General features: G+C 38.4%; 1 protein-coding gene across 1 annotated transcript in view; it reads right to left on the bottom strand.

The window, feature by feature from the left end:
• The window catches only part of SYCP2L (synaptonemal complex protein 2 like), a 77,929-nt gene extending 65,247 nt beyond the window's left edge, over positions 1–12,682 (bottom strand). The window contains exons 1-5 of the mRNA XM_045189165.2: positions 12,657–12,682; positions 10,761–10,898; positions 10,340–10,459; positions 7,267–7,371; positions 6,827–6,851 (exon numbers count right to left, since the gene is read on the bottom strand). Of these exons, the coding sequence (XP_045045100.2) occupies positions 6,827–6,851; positions 7,267–7,371; positions 10,340–10,459; positions 10,761–10,898; positions 12,657–12,677 (409 nt within the window). The 5' untranslated portion in view covers positions 12,678–12,682. The remainder of the gene's footprint in view (positions 1–6,826; positions 6,852–7,266; positions 7,372–10,339; positions 10,460–10,760; positions 10,899–12,656) is intronic.
• Between the last annotated feature and the right edge of the window lie 460 nt (positions 12,683–13,142).

Raw genomic sequence — 13,142 nt, 5'->3', positions numbered from 1 at the left:
GGAAAGACTTGACTCAGGAGGGGACTGAACTACCCTGAAGGAGCACTGAGAGCCTGTAGCATCTAAGACACCAAAGAGCAAGAAGGTGGAGTGTGAGTTGCCCCTAATTGGTGCACCTCAAGGACAGCACAACTGGTGGACTAAAGGCCTAGGGGGAGCAAACGGACCCTGAGGAACTAGAGGATGGACAACAGGGAAGAGTGTGGCTCAGGAAGGGATAAAAGTGAAACCAATACCTCCACCCACCCCCTCCTGTTTCACAGACAGGAAGACCAGCAGAACTGACCTGACCAGTTTAAAGCCAGCAGAAGACTTTTTTTTTTTTTTAATTCCTTCTTCCTTTCTGTCCTTCTTTCTTTTTTTTATTCCTTCTTCCTTCCTTCCTGTACTTTTTTATTCCTTCTTACTGCCTTCTTTTATTTATTTTAATTTTTGTTAAAATTTCTTCTTCTTTTCTTTCCTCCAATCTTTTTTTATTCCTTCTTCCTTCCTTTCTTCCTTTCCTTTTCTAATCCTTTCCCCTTCCTTCCCTTTTTCTTTTTTTCCCTCCTTTTCCCACAGGTGAGACAATAAAACCTAGAGCTCTGAAAAGACCAGAGTTAGAACAAATCAGGGGTCATCCTAATAACCAAGACGGTAAGACAAATTTCACTTTGCACTCCACAGAAATTGCAAGGTGAAAGCGGTTAACACCAGTACACTTACTGGAAGAGGAAACCCACCAACAGATAACAACGGAAGAAGGTGAAGAAGGGAGTGGAAGCCACACTAACCTCAATCCAGGACTGATCTGGAAATATAACTAAATAGTGGAGAAATTACTCAGAACAAACAACTGAACAAGAGCAAGAGAGAAGCCTCAAAACCTTGAACACACAGAAGAATCAGCATCAACAAAAACTATCCACATCTGCACAACAGAATACAAGACACGGTGGATGGAGTGACCCTCAATTAACCAGCTCGAGGGAAGGACCCGTCAAATAAAGACCCAACAACAATCAAAACCCAAACACATACAGAGAGCCAACATAAATGACAGCCCAAGACCAGCAAGCTCAGGAGATTAAGGAGACGGCACCACTGAATCCCACTGGCATTCTACCACAGAAGTTCATACCATAAACCCAGGGAGTCAGAACAGATCAATTTAAGAGGCAGAGGCAAACAAGAAGAGTCTCACAAACAATGGGAAGACAAAGAAACAACCCTCAAATGAAAGGAAAGGAGGAAGCCTCAGAAAGAATGCTAAATGAAATACAGGCAAGTCAACTATCAGATACTGAATTCAAAGTAATGGTTACCAGGAAGCTCACTGAGCTCACAGAGAACTACCAGAAACTGCAGGGAAACTACAATGAACTCACTGCAAACTAGATCTACATGAAAAAGGAAATAGAAACTATCAACAAGGGCCAAGAGGAAATGAAGAATACAATTTCTGAACAGAAGAACATAGTAGAAGGAATCAAAAGCAGATTTGATGATGCAAAGGATCAGATCGGCGAGCTGGAGGACAAAGTAGAAAAAACACCCAGAAAGAGCAAGAAAAGGAAAAGAGGCTCAGAAAGAAAGAAGAGGGATTAAGGGAAATGCAGGACCACACTAAACATAATAGTATATCTATAATAGGCATACCAGAAGGAGAAGAAGAAGTGCAAGGGATAGAAAACCTGTTTGAAAAAGTAATGATGGGAAATTTCCCTTATCTGAGGAGAGAAAAAGTCACCCAAATCCAGGAAACACAGAGAGTCCCAAGCAAGAGGAACCCAAAGAGACCCACTGCAAGACACATCATGATTAAAATGGCAAATCTCCAAGACAAAGAGAGGATCTTAAAGGCAGCAAGGGAGAAAAAGGAAGTAACATACAAGGGAGCCCCAATAAGGTTAGCAACGGACTTCTCAATGGAAATGCTCCAAGCCAGAAGAGAATGGCAAAAAATATTCCAGTAATGAGAAACAGAGGCCTGCAACCAAGACTACTTTACCCAGTAAGGCGCTCAATCAAGATAGGAGGCCAAATAAGGAGCTTCCCAGACAAAAGAAGTCAGAAAGAATACACCTCCACCAAACCAGCTCTGCAAGAGATGTTAAAGGGACTGCTTTAAGGAAAGGAAGGAAAAGAGAAAGAGAGAGGAACACAGGTAGGAAAAAATGGCAATGAATAACTACCTATCGATAATAACCTTAAATGTAAATGGATTAAATGCTCCAATCAAAAGACATAGAATACATGAATGAATAAGAAAGCATGACCCACACATATGCTGCCTACAAGAGACCCACCTGAGGACAAAAGACCTACACAGATTGCAAGTAAAGGGCTAGAAACAAATTTTCCAAGCAAACGGACAGGGAAAAAAGGCCAGGGTAGCAATACTCATATCAGACAAAATAGACTTCAAAAGAAGGTACACAAAGAAATACCCAGAAGGCCACTTCAAAATACTCAAAGGAAGAACCCACTAAGAAGACATAAACATTGTAAATATATATGCATCCAACATAGGAGCACCCAAATACATAAAGAAAATCTTGGAGGACTTCAAGAAAGATATTGATTGACACCAACACAATTATAGTAGGGGATTTTAACACCGACTGTCAAAAATAGACAGACCTTCCAAACAAAATATCAACAAAGATATTGTGTCACTGAACAATACCCTAGATGAAATGGACTTAACTGATATATAGAGAGCTTTTAATCCCAAAGAAGCAAAATACACATTCTTTTCAAGTGTACATGGAACATTTTCAAAGACAGACCACACGATAGGACACAAAGCAAGCCTCAACAACTTCAAGAAAACTGAAATCATATCAAGCATTTTCTCTGACCACAAGGCACTGAAACTAGAAACCAACGCCAAAGGAAAAAACCCAAGAAACACTCAAAATCATGGAGATTGAATATCACGCTACTAAACAATGAATGGGTCAAGAATGAGATTAGGGAAGAAATCGAAAAGTTTCTGGAAACAAATGAAAACAAACTCACAACAACAAAAACTTATGGGACACAGCAAAGGCAGTCCTGAGAGGGAAGTTCATAGCAATACAGGCCTACCTTAAAAAGATAGAAACATTTCAAACAAACAACCTAACCCTACACCTACAAGAACTTGAGGAACAACAACAAAGACAGCCCAGAGCAAGCAGAAGGAAGGATATAACCAAGATCAGAGCAGAGTTAAATCACATAGAGACTAAAAGCACAATCCTAAGGATCAATGAATCCAGGAGCTGGTTCTTTGAAAAGATAAACAAAATTGACAAGCCTTTAAGCAGGCTCATCAAGAAAAAAAGAAAGAGGATCTAAATAAACACAATAAGAAATGAAAGAGGAGAGATTACGACTGATACCACAGAAATACAGAGGATTGTAAGAAATTACTATGAAGAACTGTATGCCAAGAAATTTGAAAACCTAGGTGAAATGGACACATTTCTAGAAAAATATAATCTTCCAAAACCAAATGAAGAAGAAGCAGAAAACCTGAACAGAACAATAACAGCAGAGAAAATTGAAGCAGTCATCAAAAAACTCCCAACACACAAAAGCCCTGGACTAGATGGTTTCACAGGAGAATTCTACAAAGCATTTAAGGAAGAGCTAACCCCTAACCTTCACAGACTATTCCAAAAAATCCAAACTGATGGAAGACTCCCAAACTCTTTTTATGAAGCCAGCATCATCCTAATCCCAAAACCAGATAAAGACACAACGAAGAAAGAAAACTTCAGGCCAATATCGCTGATGAACATAGACGCTAAAATTCTCAACAAAATATTGGCAAAACGCATCCAGCAATACATTAAAAAGATCATATACCATGACCAAGTGGGATTCATTCCAGGGATGCAAGGATGGTACAATATTCGCAAAACAATAAACATAATACAAAATGAAAGATAACAATTACATGATCATATCAATAGATGCAGAAAAAGGATTTGATAAGATACAGCACACATTTCTGATAAAAACACTCAGCAAAGTGGGAAGAGAGGGAGCATTCCTTAACATAATAAAGGCCATATATGAGAGACCTTCAGCCAACATCATAGTCTTTAGACAAAAACATAGAGCTTTCCCACTAAGATCAGGAACAAGACAAGGATGCCCTCTCTCACCACTCCTATTCAACATAGTATTGGAAGTCCTAGCCACAGCAATCAGACAAGAAAAAGGAATAAAAGGCATCCAAATTGGAAAGGTGGAAGCAAAACTGTCACTCTTTGCAGATAGCATGATACTGTACATGGAATATCCTCTGGACTCCACCAAAAAACTACTCGACCTAATAAATGAATTTCGCAAAACAGCTGGATACAAGTTAATACTCAGAAATTAAAGGCATTCCTGTATACCAACATTGAAACAGCAGAAACAGAAATCAGGGGGAAAAAAAAAACCTTTGATATAGCAACAAGGAAAATAAAGTACCTAGGAATAAACCTAACCAAGGAGGTAAAAGACCTGTACTCAGAAAACTACACATCACTGAAGAAGGAAATGAAGGAAGACACAAACAAATGGAAGCATGTACCATGCTCATGGATTGGAAGAATTAACATCATCTAAATGGCCATATTACCCAAAGCCATTTATAGATTCAATGCAATACCTATTAGAGTACCCATGACATATTTCACATATAGAGAACAAACATTTCAGAAATTTATATGGAACCATAAACAACCCCAAATAGCTGCAGCAATTTTGAGAAAGAAGAACAATACCTGATATCAAACTGTATTACAAGGCCACTGTAGTCAAAATAGCCTGGTACTGGCATAAAAACAGGCACATAGACCAATGGAACAGAACAGAGAGCCCAGAAATAAACTCAAGTCTTTACGGTCAATTAATATTTGACAAAGGAGGCAGGAGCATAAAATGGAGCAAAAATAGCCTCTTCAACAAATGGTGTTGGGAGCTCTGCACAGCTACGTGCAAAAAAATGAAACTCGATCACCAACTTACGCCATACACAAAAATAAAGTCAAGGTGGATAAAAGACTTAAATATAAGTCGTAACACCATAAAAGTCCTCGAGGAAAACATTGGCAGGAAAATCTCAGACATTCCACGCAGCAACAACCTCACAGACATGTCCCCTAAAGCAAGGCACATAAAGGAAAGAATAAACAAATGGGACCTCATCAAAATAAAAAGTTTCTGCATGGCTAAAGAAAACAACATGAAAATGAAAAGAGAACCAACAGTATGGGAAAATATATTTGCCAATGATACCTCAGACAAGGGCCTGATCTCCAAAATATATAAAGAACTCACACAACTCCACTCCAGGAAGACAAACAACCCAATTAAAAAATGGGCAAAGGAGTTGAACAGACACTTCTCCAAGGAAGACATACAGAGGGCCCAGAGACATATGAAAAGATGCTCAGCATCACTAGCCATCAGAGAGATACAAATTAAAACCACAATGAGGTACCATCTCACACCAGTCAGAGTGGCCAACTTAAACAAATCCACAAATGTTGGAGAGGATGTGGAGAAAAGGGAGCCCTAGTACATTGCTGGTGGCAATGCAGACTGGTATGGCCGCTGTGGAAAACAGCATGGAATTTCCTCACAAAACTAAAAATGGAACTGCCCTTTGACCTAGCAATTCCGCTACTGGGATTATACCCTAAGAACCCTGAAACACCAATCCAAAAGAACCTATGCACCCAATGTTCATAACAGTACAATTTACAATAGCCAAGTACTAGAAGCAACCTAAGTGCCCATCAGCAAATGAGTGGATCAAAAAACTATGGTATATTTACACAATGGAATTCTATGCAGCAGAGAGAAAGAAGGAGCTTATACCCCTTGCAACAGCATGGATGGAACTGGAGAGCATAATGCTAAGTGAAATAAGCCAGGTGCTGAGGGACAAATACCATATGATCTCACCTTTAACTGGAACATAATCAACAGAAGAAAAAACAAAACAAAATATAACCAGAGACATTGAAGTTAAGAACAATCTAGCAATAACCAGGGGGGAGTGGGGAGGGGACAGTGAGGAGAGGGGATTACAGGAACTACTATAAAGGACACATGGACAAAATCAAGAGGGAGGGTAGAGGTGGGAGAGGGTGGTGGGTTCAGCTGGGGTGGGGCGGAGGGATGGGGAGAATAGGAAGACCTTTAAAAAAATATCAATTAAGCACCATGTATATGTAAGTTTCTAGCACTGAATTTCCTTAATTATGAGATACCATCCATTGTAGAATGTAATGTCAATTTAATAACAGCTTATTTCTCAAGAGAAAAATAAGAAGACAAACAATGGTAAGAGGACATACCCAATTTAAGATGAGGTCAATTTCTGAATGTTCCAGTATTTTTTAATCCATAGTATTACAATTCAAGATATCAAATTACCTTTAACTTCAGTACATGGAAGAGAATCAGCACTCTAACTGCCAAACATTCTAAAAATTTGCCTTCTAGACTCTTGAAAGACAGAGAAGGCATCTGAATCAGCTGCAGGTTAAATCAGTAACAGCTCAGCCTTTGCTGCTTTGGAATGACAAAGATGGCTCTCCACACTGGAATGGAGCACAGTAGCCAATGGCAACCGGAGTGGCTAAATTAAGATGTACCTGAGGAAAACTGAGACATACTTTACAACAAAAGTCAGTTCAACATCACAATCTGAATACCATATATGGTCAATAAATCCAAACAATATTTAAACCCACTTTACTTTTACATATCACATAGACAAATATTCTCTCTATACCAGAATAGTCTATTAATGAAAAGTAAATACCCAATTAGTGGTTAGTAATACACTTACCTTTACTACTCCTCCTGGAAATAATCTAATAAAAAGAAAAAAAAGTGAGGCTTGAATAATTTTTTAAAAGTATTATAAACTATAATGTTAATACACTAATACTGATATTTCTCTAACAGGCAGGAGTTGACTTTAAATACAGCAGAAATAAATTTAGAGAAATCCTATGTGAAGTTCAATCACTTTATTAAAATCAGCATATCACTATCAGGTGAATAATATATTAAATTGCTATGTATGAGAATAAAACACGTCATCTTTCCATAACACTGGTTACCTATATTGTTTGTTTCTACTTCATATAATATTCTAACAATAAAATATGGGAGTTTTTTTAGTAAAACCCAATCTTAGAAAAATACAAGTTTTAGAAATAATTCAAAGATTCCTGCAAATTACCAATGGTATCTGTTCAGGGAAGCGTCCATCCCCACCCTTACCAGTGCTGTGTCAAAGAAGTCTTCTGTAACATTCATCAGGGATGTGTCTGAAGCTAGATCTTCCATGGTCAGAAATCCTACTGTTCTTTCAAACCAGGTAACCATGTACACAAGACAAGAAACACAGATGGAACCCCCATGACTGCATAACTACTCCCTATTCGATAACATTTCATGAGATAATTCTTTCACTAGAACAAAATAATTTTAAAAACCTTTCTCCATTACATCACCAAGTTCAATTAGGCCTGGCTCTGAGGCCTCAATCTAGAACACTCCAGGATGTAATCATACTGCTAGAGTTGCAATAGGTAAATTCTCAGACACCAGCAAGAATGGTTTACACTTGGCCATGAAGCAAGGCTAGAAAGCCACATAAAGGGGCTAGTGAGGAAGGGTAAAGACCTTCCCAACACAGAATGAGCCTCCCAACACAGAAGTTCCCATCCTCTGGGAAGCTGTAGAAGACAAGCTGTCAAAGGAGATGCAGAATTTGGAACATGCTCCAAAAGTACATGTAGTATAGTAAACATGCCCACATCTCGCTACCTTTCTTTTGCCAAAAGCTTCCAGCTACTTGAAAATTTGTCCTTTCCATAAGGACATACATCTTCAAGCTCATATTAAGTTGCTAAGATTACTATGATTTAAAATAAACTTCCATAAATCCTCCTACAACATATTTATTCAGTAAATCAAAGGCCCTCTTTGGACCAGTGCTGCTGAGACTGGTCACTCTTAATAAAAAAGAAAAAGGAAAAAGAGAGGAAAAAATTCTGCACCCATAGTTAGAAATCATCAGCTGAACACAAAGTTGGTAACATGAGTTCATGGTGATTGACTCTTATCAGGAGCAGGGCCTTGAATACTGTTCAATTTGGAGCCAAGAATACAAGGCAACCCCCAGCTAAAGACCATGAACAAATCAATCATCTCTCACCCTTGGCTGCAGCTTAGGAGAACCCCTGGGAGCTGTGGAACACCCTTGTGCCTAGGACCCATGCAGACCCAGTAAATCAGAATCTCTGCAGATGTACCCAGGTAGTACTTGTTAAAGTTCTCCAGGTGATTCTAATGCACAGCAGGTTGGAGCCACTACTAGGTTACAAGTAATGTTTCTTTTATCTCAAATCAGACAAATATTTGTATTAGACTTGATGATCATTCACTTCTGAAGCAAACTTTTCTCCAACAGCCAGAGTAAAGAAATGTGCCTCTATGCAGCAGAACTCAATGCTAAGGTGACAGTTTCTGTTCCCTATATTCAAACTCAAAAGTGTATGTTTTTTAAATACATTTTTGCCACCATGCCATTTATCCCCCCAAATCCTATCCCCTTCCAAGACCACGAAAATATACTGGTTGAGTAGAGATACAAAGAAGTGGGGGAAATGCCACATTATTTGATGAAGGCTTGGAACCAGGAAGTCACTCCTGAACCCATTTACATGCCATGGTCTTACGTGGTCTAAGAGATAACACCAATTGCCCTCCACAGCTGTGTCGTTACCAGACGCCCCAACAAACAGTTATTTACAGATGCAGTAGCTACTGTAAATAACTGTATATGGTATATACAGTTATTTATGTATATGGTATATGACAAGTTGTCTAATCCTCCTGGATCTTAGGGTACAGGACTAAATACATTCCTTTCTGTAGGAAATTCTTATTCTGTGGAGAGTAACACCCCAGCACATTTTGTATTGACCTGCAAACACAACTGGGTTTAGAAGTACAGAACCTAATATCCCATCCACTTTGATATCAGTCTCTTCTTCTTGGCCAAAACTTACATGAAACAACAGCACTTGCTTTAAATGTGTCTAAATTATGGTTATGAAATTTCCATCACCAATCAGAATTCCAATGGAATATAGAAATGTCTATGATTTCAAGACTCCAGTGGAGATCTGATCTGACACTTTAAACCTTTGGGAGGGAATTCTTAAGTCAAAATGGGAAATTCTGGTTGGGGCAGATGGCAACTCATCCCCCCAATAACCAGCTTAAGTTTCCAAGGTACCCCTGGGAAGTCCTGCTCCATTTCCTTTGAAGTTCGATTTTTCTCTTCCCTACTTCCTGTTACTTGCATGAGTGTGTACCAGGGAGTTAGGTGAGGCTAAGTGCAAAATGAAATATACACAGTTTGTATAAGCACTTCTTATACCCCCACCCCCTCCCAACCCTGAGAGGACTTAAGGAAAGTCTGGTGTTTATTATTTCTCCCATGGAGAGGCAGCTGCAGAGAGGCATTTTCGAGTTAAAGAAAAGGCAGAGACAAATCTTCTGACACAACCAGATCTGAACACATTTTAGGCAGTAGAGTCCAGGGGGTAAATCAAAGATGTCATTACCAGCCAGATCACCCTTCTGCCCTCTACCTCCTCCCATCTCCTCCCCAATAAATAAATCGTCTCAGGAATGAAAAATCTCATCATGAAAAGGGAACTGCAGCCAGAGGTTTTGCAAACTCTGCTGGCTTCCAGATGCCATTATAAAGGTACTCGTAATATTACCTACTAGTTAATTAAAAGACAGAACAGAACTTCATAACTGGGATGACTTAGAATAAATATAAAATGTTTTTGCCATTTGTTTTTTCAGCTTTAACTGGGATTTTAGAAAGTTGGAAAAGTGGACTGTGGCAAGGGGGGAAGTATTTGATAACTTATTTAAGTCCAATCTTATTGTTTATGTGTATTAAAATACTTATAGAGCCTTGGCAGGGGTTGCGGGGAGAAGTGTGGAATAGTCCACCACCTACTCATCCTATATTCCTAAGTCAAATTCACTAAAATAATAAAAACATGTGATTATTGCTTTGGCTTGTCAAGGGGAGAAATGGGTGGTGTCTGACTCCTGCTGTGCCTCCCAAAGTACATGCCCAACATACACCAGGAAACATATGCTGACCTCAATTTTTGACTGGATATGGGCAATAAACACTGTTACCAATTTCTTTTCAAATTTGATTTTAAAGGAACAGAAAATACCAAACTTACCTAGATTACTGAATCCTCTCTAGTTCTTTAAGTTACCCAAAGCCATACAAAATTAAAACATGACTTATCTTTGGGATCAGTCCCTGCTGAATTAGCAAAGGCTCATCTTCTCTGAGGCCATCAATGAAGAAACGCTGAATGCATTTCAGCAACAGTGAAACATACTGAAATTCACTTTTGTCCAGTTCCTAGGGATGAGACCACACTAAATTAAAAGTCTTACAATGAAAGTTGAGAGTAGATCTTAAGTGTTCTCATCACAAGGAAAAAGGAACTTATTTTTAAATTTTCTTTTTTTTGTATTATATGACAGATGTTAACTGAACTTATTGTGGCAATCATTTTACCTCCATACATGTGTCAAATCCCTATGCTACAACTTGAACTTACACAGTGCTGTATGTTAATTACAACAAAACTGGGGGAAAGCTTTACAAAGTATAATTTACATATTGGTATTCTGGTCAAAAAACAAAACAACTTACTTGCCTTATTTATTGATTTGTCAAGATGGTATAATACCAGATGATTATATTTTTGAGGAATATGGCTCGCCCTCTGTTGAAAATATTCTTTTATTTTCTGAAATCCTTTACCATGGAATGCATCAATAATAAGTGATTGAAGCTGAAAGGTTGATAGTTTGCAAATTACTATTTTTCTCTAAGAACATTTATTTCATAGTAACATTTCTAACTACCATTATCAATGATAATTCAGTGTGAAAATATTAAATATATTTTAGGGTAAATATAAAACAGAGGGTTATATCTTGAAGAGCACATAGTCATGTAGCCTTCAGTTTGTAAAAAATACAACACCTGTAAACTGCAATAAAGCAAAACACAATAAACTGAGTTATATCTGCAGTTTCTTGGCTCCCCAGCCACCAGCAGTATGGCCACCACCTGAGGCTCGTTAGGAATCAGGAACTCGGGGTGGTGTTCAGGTGATTAACGTGATGCTAAGTCTGAGAAACACTGACTTTAGGAAACCTGCACTTCAGTTACAGATATCTGGGGGTGCAGAGCATTTATCCTCAATAATGTTAGAAATTCTAAAACACTGAAAATTTTAAGCCTATTGTCACTCATTAAGTGACATGAAAGCTCATAAAAGGAAGAAAATGACTCCAATACTAGTAACTTCAGATCATGAAAGCTGATAAATATGCAAATTTCCATGATGAAACTGATCTTTCCTGCCTGAACATTAGCCAAGACATACTTCTAATTATATACTTGAATAATACTCTTCCTTAAATATCGGTACTACGGAGATATGATTTTTTATTTTTAAAAATCCAGTCCAATTCTACAGGCTAAATTACAATATAGAGTTATTTTAATAAGAAGGTATTTTACTGCATGCAGCCCAAAATTCTACTTACCCTTAGTACTGATTTAAATAGGAAGACAGCATTTGAAATTAAATATTCAAATATTATTTTCTTTATAAAGTTACCACACAGTGAACCTTTCTGAGCCAAGTGTTAAGTGTTCTGCAGATGTTCTCATTTAGTCTTCATCACCACCCTAATAGGTTACATTCTTTATCTGGGGATAATAATGGCAAGGCTGGGAAAGGTCAAGAACTCAAATGAGATCACCCAGCTGAGATCCACACTCTGATTCTCTGAGTCAGAACCTCAGCCTCTGTCTGCTCAACACTCTGCCTGGCTTGTCTGCACTCTGATAAACCCCAAACCTTTTCCTTGGTCTGTAGGGCTCTGCCCGATTTGTTCTCTATCAGCTTCCTCTGCTTGACTTCCCTTATAATGAGTCCCAGCGTAGTCAAACTCTTCCCTGTCTCAGGGCCTCTGCACTGGCTATTGAATGCCTAGACTGCTTCTCCCCACCACTTTCTACCCATCTGGCTCCTGTCACCCCTCAAACCTCAGCTTCAGTATCACATTTTCAGGTATGTCTTCTAGGACCTTGCCTAAAGTAAGCCAAGTATCTCCCTTCACTCTCAATTATTCTCCATCACAATACCCTGTTCCTTTCCTCCCTCTACTCTCCTTTGGTTGGTAACCTGTTTCTCTGGCTCAGTGCCAGGCTGCATGCTCCAAGAGGGCACAGACTCTGTTTGCTTTGTTCACTACTGTGTACCTGCATTTAGAATAGTGGCTAGCACAAAATAGCTTAGACTTATCACAAGACACAACGCTAAATTGGACATTGGAAATTAGGGAAGGAGAAGCAGTGAAGATGATTTCTCTGCCTCTGGTTTGAGCAACTAGAGGAACAACAATGCTGAAAGCCCAGGGAACAGAGAACTAGGAAGAGTATACACATATTGGGAGGGGAGAGGGCAGAGGAAGAGACAGAGGGAGGGAGAGAGACAAGACAGACAGACAGAACATGAAATTAACTTCATCTTTACATAGAAGGCATCCAGGGCCATTTCACTCCCATCATCTTCCTGAACAGGCTGCAACGGACCCTCCTTTTCCTGTGTACAGTAAAAAAGTTTTTTTATTTTTATTTAAAACAAGTACAGTTCAAGTTTTTAAAATAAAAGAAATAAAAGTTAATATTAATTTCTTAAACAAAAATATTTTTGTTTGCTTGTGCCCCATTTTAAGTGTTTCATATTATTTTCTTGAACAAAACATTTTTTGCTTGCTCATGACCCTGATTTTATGTCTAAGTCTGATATTATTTTAAACAAAAAAATCTATCCAAACTCTTTAGCACTATAACACAACTATCACAAGAAGCAAAGCAAACATCATTGTAATAAACAGCCACACAAAATAGGTATATTTAAGCTGTATAGAGACAACTATAAAATAAAAGGCTTTGATTAATGAACATTTTAGAACAAGAGTTTGTAAAATAAAGGTTTAAAAGATTCATTTCAAGCCCA

Source organism: Desmodus rotundus, chromosome 3, assembly GCF_022682495.2.
Source record: "Desmodus rotundus isolate HL8 chromosome 3, HLdesRot8A.1, whole genome shotgun sequence".
Taxonomy (NCBI): Eukaryota; Metazoa; Chordata; class Mammalia; order Chiroptera; family Phyllostomidae; genus Desmodus; species Desmodus rotundus.
This window is presented reverse-complemented; position numbering and strand designations above follow the sequence as displayed.